The sequence below is a fragment of the Myotis nattereri genome (assembly GCF_964212035.1).
Source record: "Myotis nattereri genome assembly, chromosome: 18".
Classification (NCBI taxonomy): Eukaryota; Metazoa; Chordata; class Mammalia; order Chiroptera; family Vespertilionidae; genus Myotis; species Myotis nattereri.
Genome location: NC_138093.1, coordinates 2,763,989 through 2,790,888, shown reverse-complemented (window position 1 = coordinate 2,790,888; position 26,900 = coordinate 2,763,989). Strand labels below are relative to the sequence as shown.

The 26,900-nt window shown below is 48.8% G+C and overlaps 1 protein-coding gene across 2 annotated transcripts; it reads left to right on the top strand.

Moving 5' to 3' along the window:
- Positions 1-5,423: 5,423 nt before the first annotated feature.
- DPH5 (diphthamide biosynthesis 5) lies at positions 5,424-24,702 on the top strand. 2 transcript variants are annotated; one of them, XM_081112430.1, is made up of 8 exons: positions 5,424-5,659; positions 5,792-5,950; positions 8,987-9,111; positions 13,126-13,234; positions 17,984-18,104; positions 21,515-21,554; positions 22,955-23,058; positions 23,835-24,702. In XM_081112430.1, exons 2-8 carry the CDS (start codon positions 5,816-5,818, stop codon positions 24,062-24,064), a joined length of 864 nt encoding a protein of 287 aa, XP_080968556.1. In that variant the 5' UTR covers positions 5,424-5,659; positions 5,792-5,815; the 3' UTR covers positions 24,065-24,702. The 2 variants fall into 2 exon arrangements, with proteins under 2 accessions (XP_080968556.1, XP_080968555.1); XM_081112429.1 differs by having other exon boundaries at positions 5,434-5,559.
- Positions 24,703-26,900: the final 2,198 nt, after the last annotated feature.

The following is a 26,900-nucleotide window of genomic DNA, read 5'->3' as shown; positions in this document are numbered from 1 at the left end:
CAGCTTAGGTAAGGTGGGAGGGCACCCCAGACAAGGGGCTCCTAAGTTAGCATTTAAAGGGTAAGATTCCTGTGGGATAAAGTAGGGAAGGAGCGGCCCAGGAAGAGACACAGCACCTAGCAACGAGTGGCTGTGAAAATCAAGACAAAACTGACCAGATATACTGACCAGAAGCAAGATGCAACGCAGACGATACCAAATAATGGAAGACAGGCGAGGATCTCCGCACATGCTGCCAGAGAAGACCGCCCTTTGAAAGCGCCATTTCAGCATGTGATGGTATGGCATGAACCATTCGTTAAAAGCAGAAATAAATCAATAAATACCAAGTAGCACGCGGTTCAGAGTAGCTATTCAAGCAGGAGCACACCTGGTGAACAAGTCACTGGGCCACCACATCCGGCTGAGCAGGTCGCCTGGCGTCCACGTGATGGACTTCCTGAGACTGTGCAGTGCACAACCCGGTCAACTGCACTCAGTGACGCTGACAGTTCCCACAGGGAGGGACCTAGCTTCCTGGGGCTCTTGTTTTGCAAAAGGGTACTCAAAGGGACCAAGGGCAAGAAATCAAGTCTCTCAGCAGACTACCATCAGTGGCCTGGTCCAACCTCTTGAAATAGTACGGGAGAAAAATGCAGGTACAAGGCAAGGCACTCTATTCCTGAGAAACACCGGGAGGCCAGACAGGGGCCCAGACCACAGGTAAGTGATGCGAGTATCAAGATTAGTATGATTCTATTAGTAACTTCTATGTAAGAATTCTTACAGATTCTTGAAGTGTTACCTGAAACTAATCTAGTTTTGTAATAAAGAAAATAAAAAGAATTCTTACAGCTTCTTTAAGAATTGAATTAGTCCCAGAGTCTCACACCACCACGTCCGCAAACCCCAACTACTGATGGAGTTTAACTGGCCATAGGACAAAATTATTAGAAACTAAAACATGTCATCACATCATTATTTAATAAAAAATGTTTATTTTAAAAAAATTAATTATTTATTTTTGAAAACATATTAATACCAGTTACTGCTTCCTTTCATTACACATAACACTTCAGCTGCATTATCACTATTAAAAGCTTTAATCTTTAGCCTGGAAATCCAGGTTTTCTGAGCTCCAAATATTCTACTTGCAAATTCACTTTTTTGAGTGGGTGGGTGGTGGGGAGAGGGGGTGTACTAAAGTGCAATATTACTTAATACACAGAAATCGTGTAGAACCAACTGGCCAGAGGAAAATCTTTGTTTGGTAGTAATATCAACAGGCCTTTTGACATACATTTTACTTATATCATCACATTTAATCCTCACGAAAACCCTAAAGACAGTAATATCTATAAGGAAACTGGCATTTAATGAACGATTTCTAAGTACAAGACACTTTTCAAAGTTGTTCAAATGTGTAGTAATACCCCATTCAATCCACATGATAGTCTGATGAGGGAAGTACCTTTATTATCTGACTTTTGCACGTAATAAATACAATTGAGAACTCGGGGACTTTCCTAAGGTTACATTGCTAATAAGAGGAGTCTGATTTCAAGGGTTCACACCACTTGACTCCAAAGCCCAGGCAGGCTCCAGACCACAGCTTTTCCCTGTTTCTGCAATTGGTGTGCATGGAATAAGCAACGCTGTTTACACTACTGTCAGAATTTTGTCAAGTATTGTTTAGTGAATGACCAAAGACCAGCAACAGCCAGAAGCAAAGGTATGATTAAAATACAGTAGATTCTCTGTGGGTCGGGATCCAAATAAGTCACTATTTTCAAAAGACTTAATGAGCTCTGATGGTGAGTTGTTTTAAAATGCTGAAAAGAAACACTGTCACCCAAAGTTACAACAGAGAATATTGCTGCAAAACAAACAGAAAACCAAATAAACAAAGTAAAATGCAAGGAAATGAGGTTAGGGTGAATCATATCCCAGGCCTGCCTAGGTTTTAGAAAATGCGAAACTGAATCCACTCCAAGTAAATGAAGTCTGTGGAAATCCTGCAATTTGATATTGACAAGGGTTTAATTTTAGTTGAAAAGATTCTAGATATACATGGGGGGAGGGGGGTGGGCACAATCTATAAGTATCAGAAGTGACCATATGGCTAAATCTGAATAACTCAAGATCGACACAGCTTATTACCTATTAGCACACACGTTTAATGACAACTTATGTGGTCTTAAAATTTTGTATATTGTTTTGCTAATCTCCAGGCTTAAAGGATTCTAGAATTGCTTATTTTCAAATCACAATCTGCTCAAGGAAGGTAGAGGAGGAGGGAGAAGAGACTTACTGGAGTTTAGACCATGAAATAAAGCAAAGGCCCGCAAAGAGCCCAGGTTGATTACTGATCTAGTATTCTTTCCATTCTAATCCACTTCCTCCAGACTGAGGTTTCTGAATCCTACAGTGAGCGTGGTTTAGAACTCACCCAGATTAAAGCATTCATCTCAGAACAGCAAAATGGTCCCAACTCACATAGTTACTGGCAACAGAGCCAAAAAGAGTGGGCACCCTGACTCTTTAGGCACACACAGTTCCTGTGCACACACACGAGGCCCGTTTACAGAGAGCACCTTATTGGAAATGCGGGTACTCACGAGCACAGGCTCGCTACTTAAAGGACACTGTGGTGGGGAGATAAACACTTTTGCATTAAAAATATTTTTTTAATTACCTAGAAAAATTAGATATGAGGTGATGAATACCACTGATCATTAGGGAACTGCAAATTACAACCCCAATGACATACCACTACGCACCCACTAGTACTCAAAGCACTCACACACAGCACTAAGTGTTGGCAAAGATACGGAGAAACTGGAACTCTCACCAGCAGTTAGTGGGAATGTAAGTTACACATTTTGAAAAACTGTTCGCACTATTTACTAGACTAGAAACACATGCATCCTATAACCTAGAAATTAAATTCCTGGGTATATGTTCCAACAGAAATGGGTGCTATATCCAACAAATATACAACAAGGTTCGTATCAGATTTATTCATACTGACCCGAAACTAAAACATCTTAAACATCCATGAAAAATAAGAAGAGAAATAAACATGATACATGCATATAATGGAATACTATTCAGCAAGAAAAAAGAATGAACTTCTGCTTTATAAAACAACATGATGAATCTCACAGAAATAAAGTTGAGCCAAAGAAGCCAGACATGAAAGAGTACATTGTATTATAATTCCATTTATAAGAATAAAGTAATTTATGGTACTAGAGGTAAGATAACGGTTACCTCAGGGAGGGGAAGGCACGTACGGGAGGACACAAAGGGAGTCTTCTGTGATGCTGGGAATGGGCTGTATTTTGATCTAGGAGGTGGGTGCATGGTTGTACACATATGCAAAAATTTGTCAAACTGTACTTACGATTTTGTGGACTTTGCTATACACAAGCTACGGCCCATTCCACGGTATCGTCTGCTCCATGTCCTTTCTTGTCACGGAACTTTTTTCTTTTTCATTGTTGTCCATCTAGTATCGTATTGTATGAATGTACCCCAACTTTCCTTCTTATTGGTGTGGAGCATCTATATAAAAAGTGTAAAAATTTAATTTATTTTTTATCCCAAATGCACATCTCATCCGCTCACTGGTAGACTGCTTGCTAAAATACTAAGAAATAAACTCCATTTGCAACATGACTTTAATGTTGCCACCTTCTGCTTTAAGCATGAACAAATCGCTGGGTCCACATTTATTTGTTAACCAACCAAGGTTACTGCGCAAACCTCAATGGCAGAGAGATAAGAATGAAAGTTTTTCTCAAAGACAATATATCGGAGTAGAATGTTTGCTTAAAATGACCCTTTGTGAACCAACAAAACACTGTATTTAGAGGATTGGTCTACGGTGAATGAACCTACGTTATTTCAGAGACCTTCCGTGAATGGGAAAAAGAATGAGAACCAACCGCGGTGGGATAAAGGAGGCTCGCGGCCATAGCGTAGCCCGGTGGACACCAGGCAGCTGTAAAATTCCGAACTCCATCTCTCCGTCCGCCAACATCACCAACTGCGGGCGCCGTGCGGAGCCCTTTCTGTGCATCCTCCCAGTAACGCCGCCTCCGGGACGGGCCCATCACCTCTGCTGCACGGGCGCGGTGACGTCCGTCTGCCTAAATAAGCTCACAAACATCTCCTCCTAGGTTCTCTCCTGGAAGTTATAAAACTTTTAGGCGGTTTCTCCATTGACATCTTCCATGCCTTTGAAATTAATCTTTGTTTATGGTGTGCGGGATGGATCCGGTGGAATCGCTCGTAAAAGTGTGTAAAGAGCAGCCCGGCCGGAGTGGCTCAGCGGTTGGGGGTGGACCTATGAACCGGGAGGTCGCGGTGGGATTCCCGATCAGGGCACGTGGGGGGTTGTGGGCTCGATCCCCAGTGGGTTGGGGGGGCGTGCAGGAGGCCGCTGACCCATCATTCTCTCACCATTGATGTTTCTCTCTCTCTCTACCTCTCTGACATCAATGAAATAAATAAAAGTGTGTAAGTGCAAAGGGTGGATGGACCCCAGGAAAAAAGCCAAGGCACGGCGGGGGAAGCGGCGGGAGAATTCTGAATAGTCAACACCAGGCCCTCAGATCAGCAATCGGTCTGGGATGACGCCACCAGCGACCAAGGGCATTTACGGTAAACACGACCCGTCCGCCCGCGGAGCCACGTCGGAGCCTCTGGAGGAATTCCCCCGTGGAAGCACCGGGGAGGCCGAAGTCCCCTCGGGCAGGAGGGGCTGGGCTGCCCGACGCCCAGGGCGACCCAGGCCGGTGCCATCACGCCCCCTGGGACTCTCCGAACCGGGTCAGGGGACAAACCCGAGGAAATCAAACCCGCGACCCGCCGGCGGGTGCCCAGCGGAACACTCAGCGGGGAGGCGGGGGCCCAGGGGGGTGCCCAGCGGAACCCTCAGCGGGGAGGCGGGGGCCCAGGGGGGTGCCCAGCGGAACCCTCAGCGGGGAGGCGGGGGCCCAGGGGGGTGCCCAGCGGAACCCTCAGCGGGGAGGCGGGGGCCCAGGGGGGTGCCCAGCGGAACCCTCAGCGGGGAGGCGGGCGGCCCGGGGTGCCCAGCAGACCCCCCAGCGGGGAGACAGGCGGCTGAACGACAACAGAACAAAACGGCGGGAAAGGAACTGTGCCCTCGCGCAACCCCCGGCAAAGGCGGGAGTCCCTCCCCTCCCTCCTCCCCCCACCCCCTCCATCGTGTCCGGAGAAGCAGGGCTCCCCCGTGTACCCGCCGCTCCGACAGGGATGCAGAACCACTGGCCTCGTCCCTCCCCAGAAGCCACGCTGGGGTCCCGGACGGACTAACCTCAGCTCCAGCCGGGCCCTGACCTGCCGACCTGCCCTCCCGCCCCGCTCACCGGCGCGGAAGCCGGCGCGCTGTCGTAAAGTGCCGTGAACGCGCCGGCGCTTGGCGGCTCCGCAGGTGAAGCGTGCGGCTTGGGTCCCGGCTGGGCGCGAACCCGCCGGGGGCTGCTGCTCGCCCGGGAAGGCTGCAGGGAGCAAGTTGGGAAGCACCCGGCCCGACGCCGACGCTCTCGCCGGGTGAGGGTCTGCTGCTGGTCGGGGAGCAGGAGAGGAAGCGGCGGGGCTGCTCAGGAACAGCGATTCCCACCCGATCCTTGTTGAGGAGGCGGGACGTCAGGTGCCACAGCCTCACCCTGGGGCCCGCGGGGCCGCCAGGTGCCCTGTTGGTTTCCCTCTTCGTGTGCATCGCTGGACGTCGGGTGTCCTCGGGGTAGCTGACACCTGTCTCTCTTGTCCATTTGTCCTGCAGGCGCCCTCCCCCCTGGGCTTTGACATGCTGTACCTGGTCGGCTTGGGCCTGGGAGACGCCAAGGACATCACGGTCAAGGGCCTGGAAGTGGTGAGGCGCTGCAGCCGCGTGTACCTGGAAGCCTACACCTCGGTGCTGACCGTAGGCAAGGAAGCCCTGGTAGGTGCCAGCCCGCGGGGAAGGCCGCTGCCCCGCACCCATTGCATCGCAGCGCCGAGCGGAACCGGCGCCCCAAGGATGTGGGGAGAGTGGGATTGTGCACCAGTCAAGCGGCCTGGAAATGAAAGGGCGTCTTGTCGGACTTCGCAAGTCTGATTTTGTGGCTTTCTCCAGTAAATAGGAAGGGAAGGTTATTTTCACCCCCGGGGATGGTTCTCAGAATCCCTTATTTCAGGAGAGCGCCAAGAAATCCTTTCTGAGAGGAGGGCGAGTGAGGGGCCGATCCAGCCTTCATGGGCTGGTTACCTATTCAGAAACCAGGCTGAGAGCCGCCCCTGCCAAGGATGTCCCTAGAGGATGGTGATTGCCTTTCCGCCTATGTCCATCCAGAGAGGTCTTCTCACCTTTAAAGAGCCAGCTCCCATCCCAGTAAGGCTTGTACCCAAACACCTGTGGGTGTTGAGTCATCCTGGTGTACAGCCGGCTGTCATTAAGGGCTCCTTGAATTTTGGAGGAGGGAGTGAGTTCAGGCTCATCGTCAAACTCCAAGTGCGATGTAAATGAAGATGCCCAGGTCGGTGAGCAGGTTATCGGAGGGAGGAGGGAATTTTACAATTGTCCAGTCTAGCAAGTCTTCCAAACAAAAGGCTTCCCTAGGAAGTTTCAGGTCTTCTATCCTCTCAGAGCCACAGCCTCACGGGCAGCATTATTTCTCTATTCCGTAGTGTTCAAGCTTAAACTAGAGATGGAGAATCTGATTTGGGTGTATACATCTTGAATTTCTTTAGGCACTTTCTGTGGATAAATATATGCCTTTGGTATAAGGTACCTGCGTGCATGATGCAGAGACGTGGACTATGATGTTTGTTTGCAAGTGGCTCGTGATACGTCTGTATTTTACCCAGGAAGACATAAATAATAACGGACGATTTAAGGAGCAGTGCATGATGGCAGTGGGAGGGGGAAACTGTAAAATTATATGGCTGGGGAAAACTCACATGATCTTATCTAAGTCCACATGCTTGCTTTTGCCAACTAGGTAGGAGAAGCTGTCTCATGTTAAATAACTAAGTTGTTCATTACAATTGGAGTAGATCAGTGGTTCTCAACCTTCCGGCCCTTTAAATACGGTTCCTCATGTTGTGACCCAACCATAAGATTATTTTCGTGGCTACTTCATAACTGTCATGTTGCCACTGTGATGAATCGTCATGTAAATATCTGATATGCAGGATGGTCTTAGGCGACCCCTGTGAAAGGGTCGTTCGACCGCCAAAGGGGTCGCGACCCACAGGTTGAGAACCGCTGGAGTAGCTGTTGCTTGGTGCTGTGATGGTCAGGGCAGACTGCGGAGTAGTGGAATTTGAGCTTTGTTTCAAAACAGTGCACTCCTACTCTTTCTGTTTTGTTTTTAGTCACATTTACCTCATGGTCCAGCTAGAAAATGGTCATATTTCTGCAGCTCTGCAGGGTCAGTGGAGGAAGCTGTGCCTCCGTTCTCCTGGCCAGAGGGCACTAACTTCGGGGCCCCAGCTCCCTGCACAGAGCGGAGCCCATGGAACTCCGCCCGGCCGTGCCCGGTTGGTGCCTGTGAAGCTGTGCAGTCGGCTGAGGTTCGGAGCCCCAGGCAGGCATGCAGCTTCCCTGTGCTCTCCTTCTTATCTGTAAAAGGATAAAAAATAGTGCCACCCCCGCTGTGGTAAAGATTCAATGCACTCCTGTACTACAGACGTTTTCAGAACAGTGCCTGACCGCAGAGTGAGCCCAGTGTACCAGTAAATGGATTATTACACATATTGTTATTGTAGATGAGATTTAATAAGAGGATGAACAAGAGCATTTCTTGCTGAAGAAAATATAATTGTGAGCCAGAGCGTGGAGGAGACAGGCCCAGTGTTCGCTATGTCCGTTCTTGGGCATAACTAAACTATCTTCCGTCTCCTCCCGGGGTCTCTGTTCCCTCTTCCTTCCGAACCCACGTCCCCTGGATGCCAGCTCACTCTCCTGGTCCCGTCGAAATGCTGTGCATGGACATTGGAGGGACAGAGAAAAGGACAGCGAAGGACTTTGCACTGAGAAATCTGTGGCCAGCTATGACCTCTATTCCCTTCTTCCCCGCGTGCCCTTCCCCTAAATCCGAATCTTAGAAAATGACTTAAATGATGAGGTTCTGGTCCCTGTTCAAAAGTAACTCCATCTAGATGTGTGTGGTGACGGCGAAAGTAAAGAACATTTCTCATCCATAAAACCATCATCGTCCCTGGAAACCTCCGGAACATTATCTCTAGGAATGGCAGAGGAGAGGGCCTTCCTTTCACATTTGAGAAACAGACCCTGGTTAAGGATTAGGAATACTTATCGGTCCCTCTTGGAACGATAGCCTTCCTCCTGAGTTGACATCAGGGGATAAGCTCTCGGAGCACTTCACATGGAGGCTTCCTGTACGTTCCGAGTTCTCTTTTCCCCTGCCTCTCTTCCTTTCTTAGCAGTAACTAGGACAAACAGTTTTAAATCAGTCTTTCCCGCAATTAGATAGGAATGTTTGCTGCTTCTGTAAACAACTAAATCTTCATTTTCTCTCATTTCTCATTGGTGTGACCTTTTATTTTAGCCAAGGTCCCCTAGATTTTCCCATGGAAAATTTAACAAAACCCAAACTGCCATGTATGTTTATAATTATTGTTTAATACAGTTCTGTATTACTGTGTTTCTGAAGGAAGGCTCAGGCATACGTACAGATTCTCTGTTTACCCTCCAATGTTCTGCCTGGTGTACTCGATCCAGATTTAGAGGTAGATTTAAAATGCAAAAAGCCCCAGATGTTAGGAGGTCTGCCTCCTCTGGGGATATTAAGAAAGCCCCAAAGACAGAGTTTAATTACAACATGATATAGACCGCTAGCTCAGTGATGAGTTGTATTCAAGGTCTGTTTGGATAATTGCCAAAATCATCCACACCAGCCCAGACAAAGATTGGTGCGCATGTGTTGAGTTGGTCACCTGCTGTCTCATTTGATACTGGACTTAACATCCACAGGAAGAGTTCTACGGAAGGAAATTGATTCTCGCTGACAGAGAAGAAGTGGAGCAAGAAGCAGATAATATTTTAAAGGATGCTGATGTCAGCGATGTCGCCTTCCTTGTGGTTGGCGATCCATTTGGGTAAGTCGAAGCAGGTATTAGCATTTTAATTGCATTTCCTTTTTTCTTTTCTTTTTTTTTTTTTTAAATCAATAAGGATCATTCTGTTACATTGAAAACCTTTCACCTGCCAGGTTTTGATGGGGGACTCTGTTTGCATGGGCTCTGTCTAAAATCGTATAGTTTGAGCCCTAACCGGTTTGGCTCAGTGGACAGAGCCTCGGCCTGCGGACTGAAGGGTCCCGGGTTCGATTCCGGTCAAGGGCATGTACCTTGGTTGCGGGCACATCCCCAGTAGGAAGTGTGCAGGAGGCAGCTGAATCGATGTTTCTCTCTCATGGATGTTTCTAACTATCCCTCTCCTTTCCTCTCTCTAAAAAAATCAATAAAATATTTAAAAAAAAAAAAAAACACGTATAGTTTGAACTTTCATCATCTCCAATGTAGATGAAGAAAGGGTGCACTCCTATGCAAAGGGGTGTGTACCATTGCTTCTGCTGTTCTTTTAGGCGGTCACTCAGGCCAGGGATGTAGCTAGTCTATCACCATTAAATAAGCTTGTTACGGTATCAAGCGTCCTACCTGCTCTTTGTTTCACAGGTAAATTGCAAGCATCGCTGCTTCCTTTGTCTAGACCTTTTCCTTTCTAATTATCTCATATTTCACAATATTGCTGTCCCTTTACTTGCCTTGAATTCAGCATCTACCAAGCTCAGGTTTCAATTTCTCAGGCCCACGGGGAGCCCTGTCCCTCCCCATGACTAAGAAGATGCGCTTCCCCTGTCTGTCGGCACCATCAATCTCTGATGTCAAGCCGGACAGAAGAGTTCTTTGTCTCCAGCCGGTGACCCAAGATTTATGTCGCACGTTTAAGGGACATAAGGATCATCTAATCACCGTGAGCCCACCACCGAGGATGTTTTTCAAAAGAATGGAGTTATGGTGTGCATGTGTCTGTCAGAAAGGAAGTGATTTATATCCATGTGACGTGCCAGGGATTGGCTGTCATCATTAGACTTGGCTCCTTTCAGATGTACCATACAGCAGCGCCAGCCCTGCTCACGTGCCACCTCTTCCATGCATCCTCCCTTATTTCATTCAGGAGTAAGTGCCCCCTCTCTCTTTTTGGACTCTTAGGCAATTAATTTGTCCTGTGTCAGTGATGGGCCAGGTATAATCCTGGATTCAGGTTTACGTAATAATTGCTGCACTCTGGTTATTTTTCATTCACCCACTGGATTACTATTGGGATATAATAGTTGGGGATACAGTGGTTGGAGACAGGACGGGAGGGGATGCGTACATTTTACTTGGGTCTTGAAGAATTAGCATTTGGGTGGATGATATGGGCAAACCAGGAAGGGAATACAGAATGCAGCAAGGCACCGAAATGTCTCTTTGTGGATGATAGCAGGAAACGTCCTTTGTTTACATTTTCAGCCCCTTACCTCTTATTTGGTTAAAAAAAATTTAAAAAAGGGAAAATTGTACAATCTTAAATTCTTTTTAAAATATTTTTCAACTGTAGTAAATTAATATATAACATAAATGACCACATGGTTTTTTTATCCTTTGTGGGTGCCTTTTCCCTCATGGCATCCACATGCAAAAATACACCTTTCTTCACCTGTTCCCGTGCGCCCTCAGGTCAGTGGGTGTTTCCACCTCATGTGATGCGTTCGGAAAGTGCCTGGCACCTCCTAACTGCCCAGGAAGCGTCTGCATTATTATCAGTAGCCCATTGGTTTCTCCAGTGTAATTAAAACCTGCCACATGGGGATTAATGTATAGGATTCTTCTCTCCTCCCACTTTCCCATCCCCACAGGTTAGAGTATTTTCTCTTGGTATACTTGAGGCCCAATGCACAAAGTTCATGCAAGGGGCACGGGCCTCGCAGCCCTGGCTTCATCCGGGAGGTCGTCCAGAAGGTCGTTCAGTTGTCCGGTCTAATTAGCATATTACGCTTTTATTATTATAGATTCCCTAAAGTAGGTTTAAAATACCAAGAAAGAAAAAAAGGTCAAAAGTTTTAAACATGGACATTTTCAAGCGTATCGTGTCAAATTAGTTTTCCAAAGGATGGTGCCAGTTTATAGCTTCTAGGAGTTCATGAGAGTATCATTTTTACCAGCTCATTGCAAATATTAGTGAATTTCCTGGTCACCAGCCATACTTCTCTCAAACGTGTCTGCAAACTAATGTTACCATCAAATAAAATTTACCATAAACATACCAAGTCCTACACATTCAAATTGGTCGCCATGATGTTCGTTATTTTATTGATGCCATTGATCAAAACATTCTTGGATCTCCTCTTAAACTTGCCTTCCTAGCAATTCCAAGGAACAAGCACATGAAGACACATTTAGTACCATTTCTGGGCACGTGACTATCCACAGTCGTGTGTGTGTGTGTGTGTGTGTGTGTGTGTGTGATTGTGACAGAGCCACGTGCCCAGAAATAGTCATGTTTGTCTTTGCGCGCGCACACACACACACACACACACACACACACACACTTTTCCAGCCACCATAAATGAAGCAACTTTTTCCAAGCCCTGGCGTGGACGGAGTGCTTAGTATACTGGTTTGAGCCCATGTCTCAAACCGGTTTTTTTCCTTCTCATGAAAGCAATATAATCTAGATAATCGTGATGATAAAATACCGGTTTTCGTCACATTTTTATAGCGGAAATGGGGGGGGGGCGCTTATTTAATCACATTCATGTCAGTTCCACAGAATCAAAGCCCTTTGCCAGATCATTAAGTCTTCTAGCACCCCAGCCGCATCTGGTCATTTTAAATGAACTCGTGATAGAGAGAGATACGGTTTTAAACCAGATTTCCTTTCCGCTCATCTATTTAAATCACTCACCAAAGTCCATAATTTAGTCTTCCTTCATCTAGTGATAAGTCGTGAAATTCTGTTGGCTGTGCTCTTAAGAACATTTTTTTTACAACTGCCATCCGTGTCATTTTTTAAAAGCCTGCTCTAAATCAAATTGATGGTTGATTTTCATACTAGTTTTTATTGTATGTGGATGATTAAAAACAGGCCTCCCTGGGGGGGCATTCGTTAATCTGCTTGAGACGGCCTCCTGGGGTGCCAGCCCTTGATCTTCCTACTTGGTATGCGTTGTCCCAGCGTCTCCAACATGCTAATGTTGCCCCCAGCAGGCCTGGGCTTTCAAGGGGAAAGGCCTCTTTAGTAATGCGGTCTGAATCCATGTGGCACATTTCAGAGTCTCTGCATTTACATTTATATACAGGGTGGGCAAAAGTAGGCCTACAGTGGTGAGTACACAAAACAGAGTTTATTCTGGCATTGTTATTTATTATTACAGTTGTTTGTATTACAACTGTACACCTACATTTGTCCACCCCTGTATATTCTCTCTTCACCACAGTCGACCTAATTATAAGCATTAGATTCAGCTCAAAAAAGGAAAGGCAACAGGCAGAATGTTCACACACAATACTAATTAGGATAACAGTTATATATAACATGACTGCCGGACAGGGGTGAAATCTGGCTGATTCTATCAGCTACAACTCTATCAACCACAGCTCTGACTACAACCACGAACATCAACGGGCTACGCAAACGTTCTGTATATCCTGCCACCCTGGATTTCAAGTACAAAACACACCCCTCAGAATAGAGCAGAGACCAAGAAGTAGCTCTGTCTCTGCCACAGTTTGGGTCCTGACGCTGAAAAGTTTGGGAGTCGCTGCTCCGGAGTTCAGCTGCTGGGACCCGTCCACAGGTGTCTGTGCAGGTGTCCACGGGACAGAAGCTCAAGGCAAACTGTCCTGTTCCCTGGAGCTGCCCAGGCTGCTTGACTCGTGTTACAGGTGCAGGTCAGCCTCGCGAAGGGCGTGTGTAGACTTACCCTGTTCCTGCCGAAAGCCCGGGAACTGAGGAAGAGCAGTGCCCTCGCCCCTCGGGTTGACGTGACGCATGAAATATTACGGCTTTGCTGTCTTAGAAAGTCAGTTGGTTCCTTGACCCCAGCCGGTCTGTTCTCATCCCAGGGCCACGACGCACAGCGATCTGATTCTGAGGGCCACCAGCCTGGGCATCCCGTACCGAGTCATCCACAACGCCTCCATCCTGAACGCCGTGGGCTGCTGTGGTCTACAGGTAACCACGGAGGAAGTGGTTTTTAAAAAAAAGTGTCATTTTTCTACAATTATTATATTTCATGGACTATAAGATGTTATTATTTTATGCTACATTTGTGTGTACTCAGTTTTTTAATACTAAAACTTTTTATACTGTTTTTCTATAACTTAGGCTCTCCCCCTCCCCCCCCCCCCTTGGAATAGACCATTGAAATTAACTAGAGGAAGGTTTTAATCTTACATTAATATGCGCCTACCTCAGAAGTAAATATAATCTAATTAAAGTGGCTCAGGATTCCAAAAGCCTCCACCTTCACCTGAATGCCTTGCTGCCTTGCTGAGCCCACTCTTTGCACGCAGTGTTCCTTTCTGTGCCATTAGGGCCCTGTGCTGCAGCATTTCTTAAAAGAATCTATAAGAGTCCAAAGCCACCGATAGTAAGCTTTTAAGCCAATTTTGTGGATATTAATGTGTAAAGTTAGTTATTTTTAACCCAACAATCTTGGTTCTTAGAAGTTTCTTGTTACATGTTATCTTGTCCTTTTCTTGGAATGACCAGAATAGCTGTATGTGGTCACTGTCGCAAACGAGTACCTTACAGGTGATAAACACGAGGCCGGGGCTCCAGGTTCTCCTGGCTTGTCTCTCAAAACACCCAGCAGGGCTGCGGCCTTGCAAGCGGCTGGTGCTTGGAGATGTTATTGACCTGAATTTCATGCTCAGCTTTGTCGTCTTGGCTTTGGGGTGGTAACATCGCTGTCTGAATCCAGTTCCCTTTTGGAAAAGAAATATTGCTTTCAAAAGAAGTGATTTTAGGATGAAATCACATAATACAAACAGCATTGTGATTATTAGTAATGCGCATCGTTAAAATAGCATGAAGTGGTAGGATTTCTTCCTTTGCATGCTTCTGCTGGCCGAGTGGGCAGGTTTGATAAACTAACTGGCCTTTGCCATCTCTACTGTAGATGAGTCTTTGAAATGTTATGTAGACAAGTGCGGGCACTGGTAGGAGCCGTTGGCATCGCTCGTACTCACTGATGGGCTCTGAGTTACCTTAAGTGCGCCGGAAAAAGAGCCCGGGGTCACAGTGGCTTGCTCAATGGGACGTTGCTCGCTGTGCAGGCAGCCAGAGAATGAATGGGGTAGAGGAGGCCGCGCTCACTTTGAGAAAGGGATCAAGAGTAGTGCAGAAAATAGCACAGTGCCCGTAATGTGGCGTTGACTGTCTCTGTAATTACGATAACACATTTTAACGATAAAAAAACACAAACCTGCGTTTTCGGTTGTGGTTGACTTCAGGGCAAGGTTGTAAAATGTTCTCGTCATTATGCGGCACTTCCACTTTCTCCGGCTGTTGCGTAAGTGACCTCACTTGTTGTCATCTGTTGCTCTGTTTATGTGGTGGGTTTCTACTTGTGATAACCGGCACGTTGACCTCAGAGTGGCTCTCCCCGTCCTTCAAAAGCATTAAATGGGCTTTCTTGGTGTCCCGGGGCTGGTGTGGAAGTGACAGCCTAACCCAGCACAAAGGCTAAGCCAGGTGGTACGTGGACCGCGCTCTGCACAGTGATGTAGCCTCGGAGGGACTCGTCCAATACGCTGTCTAGTCTGTGAGTCACTTCGGAATTATTTTTGACCGCCTGCTAAATAATGGGCATATGAAAAAGTTTTTCCTTCCTTCCCATTTCCACTAGAACTTTTACTGTAATCCCTGTTTGAATAGCCATCATTCTCCTCCCCTTGTAGTTGTTTTTTGTTGTGGACCTGAGTGTGCCATTCTCCTACTCAGACAGTCCTGGTAAACCCATCAGGACACAGTGCTGAGTGGTGTGTGTGTGTGTGTGCTATGTCACTGACTCCACCTCCCCCTGCACTTTATCACAGTGCCATGCATGTCCTTGATATGCAACAAGTATCCGCTGAGTTGAATTGCTTATTTATGTATTTATTCCCCCCAGTTGGATCTCGTCTGTGGGATTATATGCTTTAAATTATAATCCTTTCATTTAATTCCTGTGTGGATTCGCTCGTTTGTGTGTGAGAATATAAATCTCGTCATTTTCCGTCTGCCTAGTCGTTCGGTTTTATGTACCTCGTGTGCGGCCCTGTGCAGTCTTCCCAGCGTCAGCAAAAATCCGCGTGGTGTCAATGCTCAGCAGATGCATGAGGGTTCAAAAACCAACTCCCAGACCAGGATTCCATACGGAAAACTAGTAACTCGCCATTATGTGGTTTAGTGGCGCTTTTTGACAAGTCTGCTAGCTCAGCTTTCTTTCATTTTACAGACTTAACTGATCAGATTTTGAAAGCACAGACATATAAGAGATACGTGTGGGGCTTTATTGTGGTCTTAGCAAGTTAAATTTACTAATTTCGCCATTTGCAGAGAAGATATTTTTTAACTTAAAAGTGACAAAATATTTTTACTTGAATGTAAAATAATGAAAGCATTAAAGCCTAATTATAAAATGGAATTTGCAAAGCATCTGCGCTTTGGAAATGATGGGACTACTGGTGGCAGTGAGACGAGTTAGAAAACTATTAACGTCTTTCAGGCAAGTGGTGTTGAGGGCTCTCAGGGAAGAAAAATCAAGTCAGTTTCTAGGTACATTGCTGAGTGGGAATGGACAGGAGTGGACATTGTAGAGCTGGAACGGACGGGTTGGTTGCAGCGGTTCTCAACCTGTGGGTCGCGACCCCTTTGGCGGTCAAACGACCCTTTCACAGGGGTCGCCTAAGACAATCCTGCATATCAGATATTTACATTACGATTCATAACAGTAGCAACATTACAGTTATGAAGGAGCAACGAAAATAATTTTATGGTTGGGTCACAACATGAGGAACTGTATTTAAAGGGCCAGAAGGTTGAGAACCACTGGTTTATGGTAAGATGTCATAAGGTAGAGATACTTATTAGAGGCAAGTCGGGCAATAGTTATTTTTAGGTAAGTTGCTCAATGCCATTGTAAATATTGCCCAAGATTTCCTACCTCTGTCCCCTTGTCCCTGCCAGCTCAGCCTTCCCCAGTGCGCAGTTGCCACAGCCTGAGTCTTACCCTTCCTCCAGTCCCACTGACACCCTCTCTGCAGAAGCCCCAACAGGTGCTCCGTCAGAGGGAAGTGCTGCCCTGACAGCGCTTACGACCTACGTGTCACCGTAGGTCATCGTTGCTTGCTGCCTAACATGTGCTTCACTTGTGTATCTTCTCTAACCAGATAGTGTTTTATATGTAATGAAACGGCTCATTCTGAGTTGAGTTTTTGTCTTCAATAGACAAATCCATTATCCAACATCAAGTTAGATAAACTGCTTTCTGAGTAACTTACTCCAGGTTAAAACAAACAAACAAAAGCGTGCATTGATCTACTGTAGAAACCAGCTCTGGTTATGGCCTTCACGCCTAGCTTTGGGTCAGCAGTGTGTTGGGGGGAGATGGTCACGGCCCAGAGGCTCCTATAAGCCGGGCACCCCGGTCCTGCAGCCTCGGTTCTCGTCACTGCAATGTTGCCGCAGCGGCTTTTCAGTTTACCGGCAGGTGTTGGGTTGTGCAACACAAAGATGGGCCCTTCTGTTCTTTGAGGTACTGGCATCCAAATGGTGAAACGGTTTGCGTAATGTTCCAGGATTCATTGAAGAAGTTTGCGCCACCGCAGCCCTGGGAATGGTAACAGCCCCTAAATCAGGGTCCAGGAAGCAGCGCTGGTGGGCAGTTCCTTTAATCCCCCGAGTCAGGCGGTCCGGTCCGGAGAGAACGGTGCGGCTGGTACCTGTGTGTGACCAGCATCTCAATGCCCGTTTCAACGCTCGGCCCCTTCTCTGTGAACGAGGCACTTACCTCCAGGCCCCTAAATACCGACGCCCCTTCTGAAGTGTTTCTGATGGTTGCCTATATGCTTTTCCTGAACAATAGTTTTCCCTGACAGCAGTGGTTCTCAACCTTCCTAATGCCGCCACCCTTTAATACAGTTCCTCATATTGTGGTGACCCCCAATTTCATTGTTACAAACTGAACATAATGAAAGCATAGTGATTAATCACAAAACAGTATGTAATTATATATGTGTTTTCCGATGGTCTTAGGCGACCCCTGTGAAAGGGTCGTTCGACCCCCAAAGAGGTCGCCACCCACAGGTTGAGAACCACTGCCTTACAGGGTTTTTAATGGAGGTAAGACTTCTATTTCAGAATCTGGTCTCAGATGCCCCACATGCGCTGTAGAGTGCAAACAGCTGAACTTGTCAGAATGCAACCACGAGCATCGTTGCTAATGGCCAGTGCGCACCGGAAGGGGCTGGAGAGAGGCGCGGGGGGCCTTACTGAGGGGCCGGGGCGGAAGGCCCTTCCTTGGACCTCGGCTCCAGGTTCTTCTTTCCTGACTAGCCATTTGCTCCTCTGAGCCGCGGTGGTCTCACCTGTTAGGTAAGGATAATTCCGTTCCCCGGGAACCCCGCCGACTGCTCAGCGGTCTCTGTTGGTCTGTTTCTTACCAGATGCTTTGTGTTTCGGTATTTTTAGCGGCTGCCTAGCGGAGTCACGAACTGGTTATGAGCCTGTACCACACACGGATACAGGGCGTGTCGGCACCATGCCGGCTGCTGGGCCACGAGAGCCAGTTGCCTTTTCCTTTTGGGGACAGATGTGGCCGCCACCCACCCGCCCGCCTCTCAGGCCCGCTTCTAGCTTTTTGTTTCGGCTCTCATCTGTGAACGGCCCTCGGCGCACTGTCCCGCGTTAATTAGGGCTGTGTGTGTTTTTTTCTAGCTGTATAAGTTCGGAGAGACGGTGTCCATTGTTTTCTGGACCGACACGTGGAGACCGGAGAGCTTCTTCGACAAAGTGAAGAAGAACAGACAGAACGGCATGCACACGCTGTGCCTGCTGGGTAAGGGCGTGGGGCCCGGGGAGCCACGGTGTGCGTTCCCGTGGGTAGAAGCGGGAGGCTAGTCCCTCGGGCAGTTAGGAAGCTAGTCCCGCTCTGTACCTGATGCCTGTACTTGGTTTATGCTGGTTTATGCCTCACCTGTGGCTGCGTCCCTGCTGGTGGCAGCAGTAAATGGCCAGGACTCAGGCCTGTGGCCCTCAGGCCCTAAAGGAGTTACTGTCTTGCCCTTTCCACGTGATCTATAGTGACTTTACCTCCTCTAAGGTGGTGTCCACTGTACCCCAGGGGTCTCCTTCCCATTACCTGGTTTAGTTTATTTATTTTTTCATCTTACCCTATTTGAATTATTTTATTAACTTGGGCTTCTTCCCTGCCTTCTCCCCAGTGTGAGAGGTCTGGCACCGGGCAGCGGTACAGTAAATATTATTGGAAGGTCATTGGTTGGAGGGTTTCTGTAGTTTATTTTCTCAGACTTGGTCTCATTGCCCTTTGGCACAGAAAATCTTTCACTCTTACTCATTCAGTTCCCACCAGAACACATTCCTTTTATTCCATCACACGGACACCTGATCATTCTGGGTCCAGACCAGACCTCGGATGCTTCTCTCTGCATACGATGCCCACATCCCACAACTGACCGGGGAGCTGTGTGTTCTCATCTCAGCTGATTGTCAGTGCCGTTTAGTTCTTTGTTAATTAAGTCATTGGTCTCATCGTTTTGTCCTTGGATTCTCCACGGGGAAAGAGGCCAGGCTTACTTCCTTGTAGTTAGTACGACAGCTGGGTGATTGGAAATCGGGGTTCACGGGAGTCTGGGCACTTGGGTGTGTTTTACAATAGAACTGAGCGGTTTTACAACAGAACAGGGAGAGAAGAGCCTTAAGAGGCCGGCCACTCCCACACTTCTCCATGCAGCCATAAAAGGGGGGTGCAGCAAAGTAGCTGACCTTTCGGAAGCTTTGGAGAGCAGGTAGAGGTCAGCCTGCGGGTATTTGCTGAGTGTTTGTTTCCCGGTGTTCACTGTGGCTGGGTGGGTCCTGCCCTCAGGGGTTGGAACGAGCAGTGGCACACATGGAAGTTTAAAAGAACAATTTCGCTCCATTGTGTGGCGGGGCAGGAAGGACAGACTCCAGTTTTGGCTCTTGAACTCTCTTTCTAAGAGCTGCCTCTTTTCTTGGCTTTCCTGGGAAAGGACAAACAAGGCTAAACAATATATCTTTCTTTCTCCGTTAACAAAAGCAGGAACAAGGTGTGAAACACAGGGTGGGGCAAAAGCAGGGTTACAGTTACTTGGATGGAAAAATAATAAATAACAACACGAGAAGAAACTGTTTCGATTTCTCACAACTGTAACCCTCCTCTGCCCCACCCAGTATGAGACTCCATGGTGCCAAACCCTCCAACCGGAGAGCTCATCATGGAGTCATCTGGGGCCTCATTTAAGTTCGTTTGTACTTACTGAATGACCACTATTGGGCCAAGCCTAGTACAGTGGGGTCTTGACTTACGGGTTTAATTCCTTCCGTGACCGAGCTCGTAACTCAATTTACTCGTTTGTCAAATCATTAAAGTGAATGAGTGAGACACGTGATGCCGGGCTGATGTTGTGGAGTTCACTGTGACGTTCGCTGCGCCAACTAGCGGTGGGGTATCTGAAGCTGGCTCGTAACCTGAATTTTAGCTTGCAACTCAAAGCAAAAAATCGGCCGAGAGACGGCTTGTATCTTGAAAAACTCGTTAGTCGGGACACTCGTAAGTCAAGGCCCCACTGTATATACCATGGTAGGCAGCCCCAGAGGATCACACACAGATGAGTAGAGTATAGCATTCGTTGTATAGATTTTCCAAGGACAACGAGCATTCGAGGGAGGTCAACAGAGGCCTTAGGGAGGAGTTGGTGCCCAGCCACTTCCAGGGGGGGCGGGGGGGAGTGGGCGAGCCGAGCACACGTATTCAGGAGGCGGGTGTGCAGTGTCTGCCCTCTGTGCCACGCTGGGTCCTGGCTCTGAGCTGAGCAGAAGCTCCTGTGCCAGCGCGGAGGAGAGGAGGGACTGCGGCCTGTGTCGCGACAGGGACACATACTAGACGGGTCTGGCTTGAGATGAAACCACTTACGTTCAATTTCAAAGCATTTACCTGTGAAAATTCTCCCAAGCCTCTTCATTTTTTTTTTAATCCTCACTTGAGGATATTTTTTTTCTCATTGGTTTTTTAGAGAGAGGGGAAGAGAGGTAGAAGAGGAGGGGAGAGAGAGAGAAACATCGACACGTGCCCCGACAGGGGCCGAGGATGAACCTGCAACTGAGGTACGTGCCCTTGTCCAGGAATTGAACCTGCGACCCTTCGGTCTGCGGGCTGATGCTAACCGCTGAGCCAAACTGGACAGGGCAATCCTCTTCGTTTTTAAAATACAATTCTGTAGAGCATAACATTTAAAAAAAGAAAGGAAATCTTAAATTACAATCTTTACTATAGCAAATGCCAGTTTAGAAGCTCCAGGTGAATGAATGAATGAACGAATGAATGGGTTCAATTCTGAAAAACCTTATAGTAAGCATCCTTTCTAAGAAAAACGTTCACGCTCACTTGGGAGCCCTGAAGGGGCCATCGCAAGCCCTCCGCTGCGCTCTGTTTATTGTTGCAAAAGCAAACTCTGGCTGACCTGCGTGTTGTGAGCCTGTGGAGAGGAAGCAGCTGTTGCCACTGTATTCCGAGTTCCTCTGAGGCCGGGAGGGAGTCTGCCTTCTACCTTTTGCCAACTAGTGCAGCCGAGCGCCAGAGCACCCAGTGTGTGATGTGCGGACGGCCGGGCTTCCCGGGGGTGGACCCGGGCGGCAGCCTCCTTGGCATCCCGGGCCTGGCCCAGGTTAATGCCGGGAAAGCCCTGATCATTTATGACTGTTGGTATCATAGTGTTTCTTCTTGAGTTATCAGGGCACGTCTGACCGTTCAGAGGAAGGCAGACGCCGCTTCCCGCATGCAGTCAGAATTCCCTGCTGTGTGTGTTACGTGCACTGCGACTACGCATGCACTGCGACTGACCGAGGCAAGGACAGGAGCACACCCGCTGCTCACCAGCTGGGAGAAGTGGACGCAAAGCTGCAGATTCAGAGTTAGGGGCTGCGCATGCCGGTGTTTGTCAGACTCTTCCCTGTGTCTTCTCTCCCAAGAGGAACTCGATCCCCTCAGGATGGCCTCGGGGCCAACCTGAGTTTGTTTCCTAATTCCCTGCACACAACCACAAGCTCCCATTCCCCGTGGTTCCGTTGAAAAGCAGCTCAATACAAGCTCATGAGCTTTTTGAAAACTTGAGAAGACTGTTGCCCCAAAACTTAGGCTCACACATAGGACGCTGGATAGAGGGATTAATCACACCCAAAGATAACTGTTGTTTTTTTTACTTCCTACAGACATCAAAGTAAAGGAGCAGTCGCTGGAAAACCTAATCAAGTAAGTCCTGCTCTGGGAATGCTTTTAACCCCTTAGCAAGTCCATAGGGCCTGCTTCAGGGACATGGGTTCTAAGACCGTCGGAAACCAGCTTTCCTTACTGTTAGAATTGGACCACTTGTCATCTTACGAAGTGATAAGGCGTGTGATGGAGCGGAACCAGCAGTGGGCTTGACGGGCTCACTTGTGAGCATGTGGTCGGTGGTCGGCACCTGGCAGGCACAGGGCACTCTTTGTGGAATGAATGAATGAATGAATGAATGAGGCGTCAGAAGACAGGGGTGTGAGGCCTCAGTCTGCCCGTGGTTATGGCTCTCAGGCAGGTAACTTCTGTCTCTGAGCCTCATTCTTCTCATGAAGGTAAGAGTGACAGTCCTTCTCACTTAGAGACGCAGCTCCTTCCCTGTGACATAGGGCTGGTGTCCCTGAGGAACCGAATTTAGAACTTCATTCATTTAAAACTAATATCAGCTCAGTTATTGGAAAACTTCAGTTGATTTAGAACAACTTCAATGTGTAAATCTATCAACAGCCATGCATTTTATGAAATCTAAATGCAGAGCAAGTATTCCCAATGAAAATTTAGCATTTGGATCAAGATGTGCTTTGAGCGTAGACTTCGTAACAGATTTCAAAGACTCGGTACAAGATAACTCTAATAATTTTATAGGAGTGGATGTTGAAATATAACATTTTGGATACATTGGGTTAAATAAAACATTATTGAAATTGATTTTGTCCTTTTAAAACTTTCATTATTAATGTGGCTACTGGACAATGTAAAACGATGCTTGTGGCTTGCGCTATATTTCTTTCAGACAGCTGCCTCAGGATTGTTTGAAAGTCATAAAATAATCTGTAGCAACTGTTTTGTAAGCTGCCACGCTGTTTTTATTCCGATCACTGAGCAAACACTAGGCTTCTTTGTCACACAGACGTAGACATGTCTTATTCTCCAAGATGTTCAAGTTTACTGTTTAGTTTATTTTGTTAGCGGAGGAAGTGAAGAGAGGAACTTGGGGGTCAAACATGGGAATGAAAATGAACGCGATTGGACCCAATTAAGCTGAGATACAGAACAAATTGGCACTCATTTTGGATGAGTTTTGCCTAAGGTGTCACTTTGAATGAAGGTAACTTTTAGGCATTATCTTCAAGTTGCTGGACTTTCTTTTCTGCCAACATGTCAGTGAGTGTAGAGGGCACATGCAGTAGAACAGTGAGCAGAGCTGAGGCACCGAGGAGAGACCACTGAGTTGGTGCTTTCACAGCGGCGTAAGGTGGGTGCCATCTGAGCTTCAAGCAGCCCGGTGTGGTCCCTGAGTGTACCTGGGGGTGCTGCGTTCATATGCACAATGCCTTTCACGGCTAAGACCAACCACAGCCTGTGTTCTATCACAGGGGCAGGAAGATCTACGAGCCTCCTCGCTACATGACCGTGAATCAGGCGGCCCAGCAGCTGCTGGAGGTGATTCGGAACCAGCGAGCACGAGGAGAAGAGCCAGGTACCTGGGTCCCTGATGGGCTCTCACATCTCACACTCAGATCTCACACACACACTGCTGGGCTCTCACACTCACATGCACACACATACATGTACACACATGCACTGCAGCCCTGCGCTGGTGAACGCTGGAGCAGCCGACGGTACACTGGCTAGACGGCCACCACGGAGGCGGCGTCACTGCGCCCCCTGCTCGTTCTTGTCCAGTCTCAGCTGAAACCTCAGCAGCCGAGAGCTGCACTAAAAGAAAAATAATGGGGTTCTTCCTAGTAAAAGCAGTGCCATCCCAGAAAGGGGGGGTTCTCACAAATGAACTGTAGTTACAGTACAGAACTCCACAGTGAGGTTTGTCCGGCAACAGTGTATGTATTCTCTGCTTCTCATTCTCAGCACTGAGACCGGGGCTGGTTGTCTTTAGCACAGACACGAGAGCTTGTCCTTATATTCCTAACATCTAGGCAGCGCGCAGAGCATATAATAACTGTTAGTTGTCAGCAGGTTTTGCTGGGGGGTTCTTAAAGGAACCCGTCAGTAAGTTTCAAGGCACTGACTGCCTTGGGCATCTGTCTCCTCCTGGGGAAAATCTGTAAGGAGATCCTTGAGTGCAGACGATTCAGAAAAGACTTAGGTCAGATCATGGGTCCTCAATGAGCCACTCAGGAGGTTTGCGAGATTTGGGGCCCCTTTAAATGTCCCGTTGGCACTGCTGTTGGCTTGACTGCCGGCAGGTTAGTGCGCCTGCGGAACTGAGCGGCGGTCTCTCTCTTTCTTGCCCAGCGGTCACCGAGGAGACGCTGTGCGTGGGCCTGGCCCGGGTGGGGGCCGAAGACCAGCAGATCGCTGCGGGCACGCTGCAGCAGATGTGCTCCGTGGCGCTGGGGGGGCCGCTGCACTCCCTGGTCATCACGGGGGGCAGCCTGCACCCGCTGGAGGTGGAGATGCTGAGCCTGTTTCCCGTGCCCGAGGCCAGCTCGGGGCCTCAGAGCGCCGAGGGGCCCCGCCCGTAGGCGCGCCTGCGGAGGCTCATTCCGGGCCCGGTGCTCCTGCCTGAACTGTGTGCCAAGGGGAACGGGGCTCCTGTTTACCCGCGAAGCGCCGCACAAGCGACCAAGAGCGAGCGGACTCCACGCTCGGTTTCCTGTGCCCCGAGTTCTCTCTCTGCCATCGTCAGCCGCTGCTGCTGTCCTGGCGGTTTTTCAGGATGTGAACACGTGGAACAGACCAAGCGGGAAGCTGGAGGGTGGCACCACCCGGAGACGTTGAAAAGCAGCTTTTCGTTCTGAAGCCTGCACCAGGCGGGACCCCTTCCTCCTTCCTTAAGTCAGATGCCTGCATGCAGGTGCCCGGTCCCGCCTGCAGTCGCGTGAGCCTGGCAGCCGTGGGGTAAGGGCTGCAAGCCGAGGTGGGGCCTCCGTCACCCTGACTCCCAGCTCACCTGCCACAGAATGACTTCCTCCCGAACCGCCGTGTCTTCCTCCGCTGACATCCTGGTTACGGAGCTCGGATGTGGCTATATTTGGGGCTTATGTAATTGATTGTTAATATAAATGTGCAGCCAGCCATGTACAGTTGCTCTCTGGTTTTAAATAGCAACTCACAGCCAAGTGGGAAACTTACCGACCACGGAATAAAAGTTTTAAAAATTTGGGTTTGAAGACAACGATGGATTAGCACGATGCGTCATGTCACTCACCTGTTAAGATGCCCAATAGAGACGCAGGATTCTAAGGGCTGGGAAGGTACCTCTGCTTCGATGTGAATCTGAAGACTTTGCCTGCTTATACCCTTTTAAAACACTGACATGCCTGCGCTCAGGAAGTGCTGGGGGGTGCTGGGTTTTGCGTGGCTTTGTCTGCAGTCCTGGGCTTAGCGGGGGCTCTTCTAAGGAGGTCGGTTCTCTGGCTGCCTGAGCATTTGCTGTCACTGTGCTTTCAGCGTGACTCCTCGTCATACGTGTTCATCTGACGAGGGTGGCGATTCATTCACACCGACATGGTAGCATGTGCTAAGCCTGAACTTCACGGCCTGTTTTCAGAGCCTGGAATACGGCTGGATGAGCTGATAGTTTGAGTGACAGCCCCACTGAAGCGCTTCCTCTCTCTCTTCCGTCCAGAACACAAAGTACTAAGTGGCTGTCGCTGCAGCTCCATCTGTCTGTCCTGCCGGCTCCTTGCTGCCGTTGCTGTCTCTCTGGTCTAGGAGTGAACAGTGTGCTCACGGCCACATCGTGGGCGATGAGGTGAACAAGGGGAGGGAGAGCACTGATTTCTGAAGCTGCTCCGAGGACTGCACTCCGTGAGCCCCGAGGGAGCCCCTCACACTCATGCCCTGAGCACCGCGCCCCTAGAACAGCACAGGGAGGCTTCTGGGCGCAGCAACAGCAGCTCGCAAGGTCAGCAGTGACCTGCTGCTGGGAATAGCGTGCCTGCGCCTGTGAGAGCAGAGCAGGCTGCTCCGGGGCTGTGACAGGCCTGCGGACTTCAGGGTCAGAGGCGAGTCCCAGGGAACTCCGGGAGGGCGGCCTGCAGATGCTGGAGCCGGGTCAGAGTCCAGTGCGCAGGCGGCAGCCAGGAAGCCGGGGTGGGGGTGTTTGAAAAGGGCCTGGCAAAAGCCTCACTCAGCAGAAATTTCTCGTGCTTCCTGCCCAAAGCCGGACTATTTCTGGGGGTGGGAGTGAGGGTGGGAGTGGGAGGGCCTGGCATGGAGGTGACATGGGGCAGGCGGGAAGCCAGACAGTCCCTCCCAGCGACTGTGTGTGGTCACCCGGGCAGCAAACAGGCCGGTGAGCTGGGAAAGACGAAGCAGAAAGATTGCAGAGGAAGGAAGAGGGGCTATGATGGGCCTTCAGGAAATGGAGGAACCCATGCTGAAGTCCTAAGATGTGGGAAGCTCAGTGTTGTTTTTCCCTTTGCTGGTGTGAGATGCTGGCAGTCCCGCCATGGATGTGACCAGAGAGCAGGTGGCCTTTGACTAACTGCCGCCGAGGGAGGAGGGAGCCCGTCCCGGGAGCCATGGGAAAGGCAGGAGCAGGTGGGAGCAGAAGGAGCACACAGGACAGGGCCTTCCGTGGCAGGGATGGCGACCACCGAAGAGGCCGCTCAGAGAAGGAGGAAGAGGAGGAGGAGGAGGAGGAGGAGTGGGGCCTGGTTTTATGAAAAAGTTTCTTTGAAGGAGAATCACTTCTGAGTTAGAGGGGAGAAAACTGGAAGGAGATCGGAGGCTCACGTCTGCACTCCCTATACGCTGAGGTCACCCCGAGAGAATGAGGGTGGGGAACCATTTGAATTCATGGAAATAAATACCAAGGCATGGTCATGAGGGAAAACAGTGAGTCAGAGCCACAGTGAGGACGTTCACCACGTCCAGACCGCTCTCCACTGACTTGTGCCATTTCCTGGCCCAAGAGTCACTCTTTGCCTCCCCAGTCCTCTAGAATCTATTCATAACCGTGAGGTTCGGCGTCTTCCCGGCTCATCCAACTGATAGGCACAATTCAGGTAGATTTTTAAACAAATTTTATTAGAAGTTTGATATAGTTGTTTATTCGTATTAAATACATCTGAGGTTAAACAAAACGTACATATGAATGTCTTCAGATAACAGAAAGCGAATCTACGTTACAGGCTCATGGTACTGAACTCACTTCCGCACATGGAAACCAATTTACGGCAGTCTCTGAAACTGACATTCCAGCCTCGCCTCACACGCAAACGTTTGCTCAGAAATGTGTTCAGGCCACAGTCTTCACCAAAGGATCCAAACCCAAACTCCACCGTGGCCACCAGTCCGGAGGCCACCCGAGACAGGAGGCCAGGTGTTGCGGGCACTGCGACTACCAGGAAG

Coding starts and splice junctions, on each gene's coding strand:
- DPH5 (XM_081112430.1), top strand. CDS start 5,816: ATGCTGTACCTGGTCGGCTTGGGCCTGGGAGACGCCAAGGACATCACG. Junction 13,235..17,983: donor TGGGCTGCTGTGGTCTACAG/GTAACCACGGAG, acceptor GTTTTTTTCTAG/CTGTATAAGTTCGGAGAGAC. Junction 18,105..21,514: donor GCACACGCTGTGCCTGCTGG/GTAAGGGCGTGG, acceptor TACTTCCTACAG/ACATCAAAGTAAAGGAGCAG.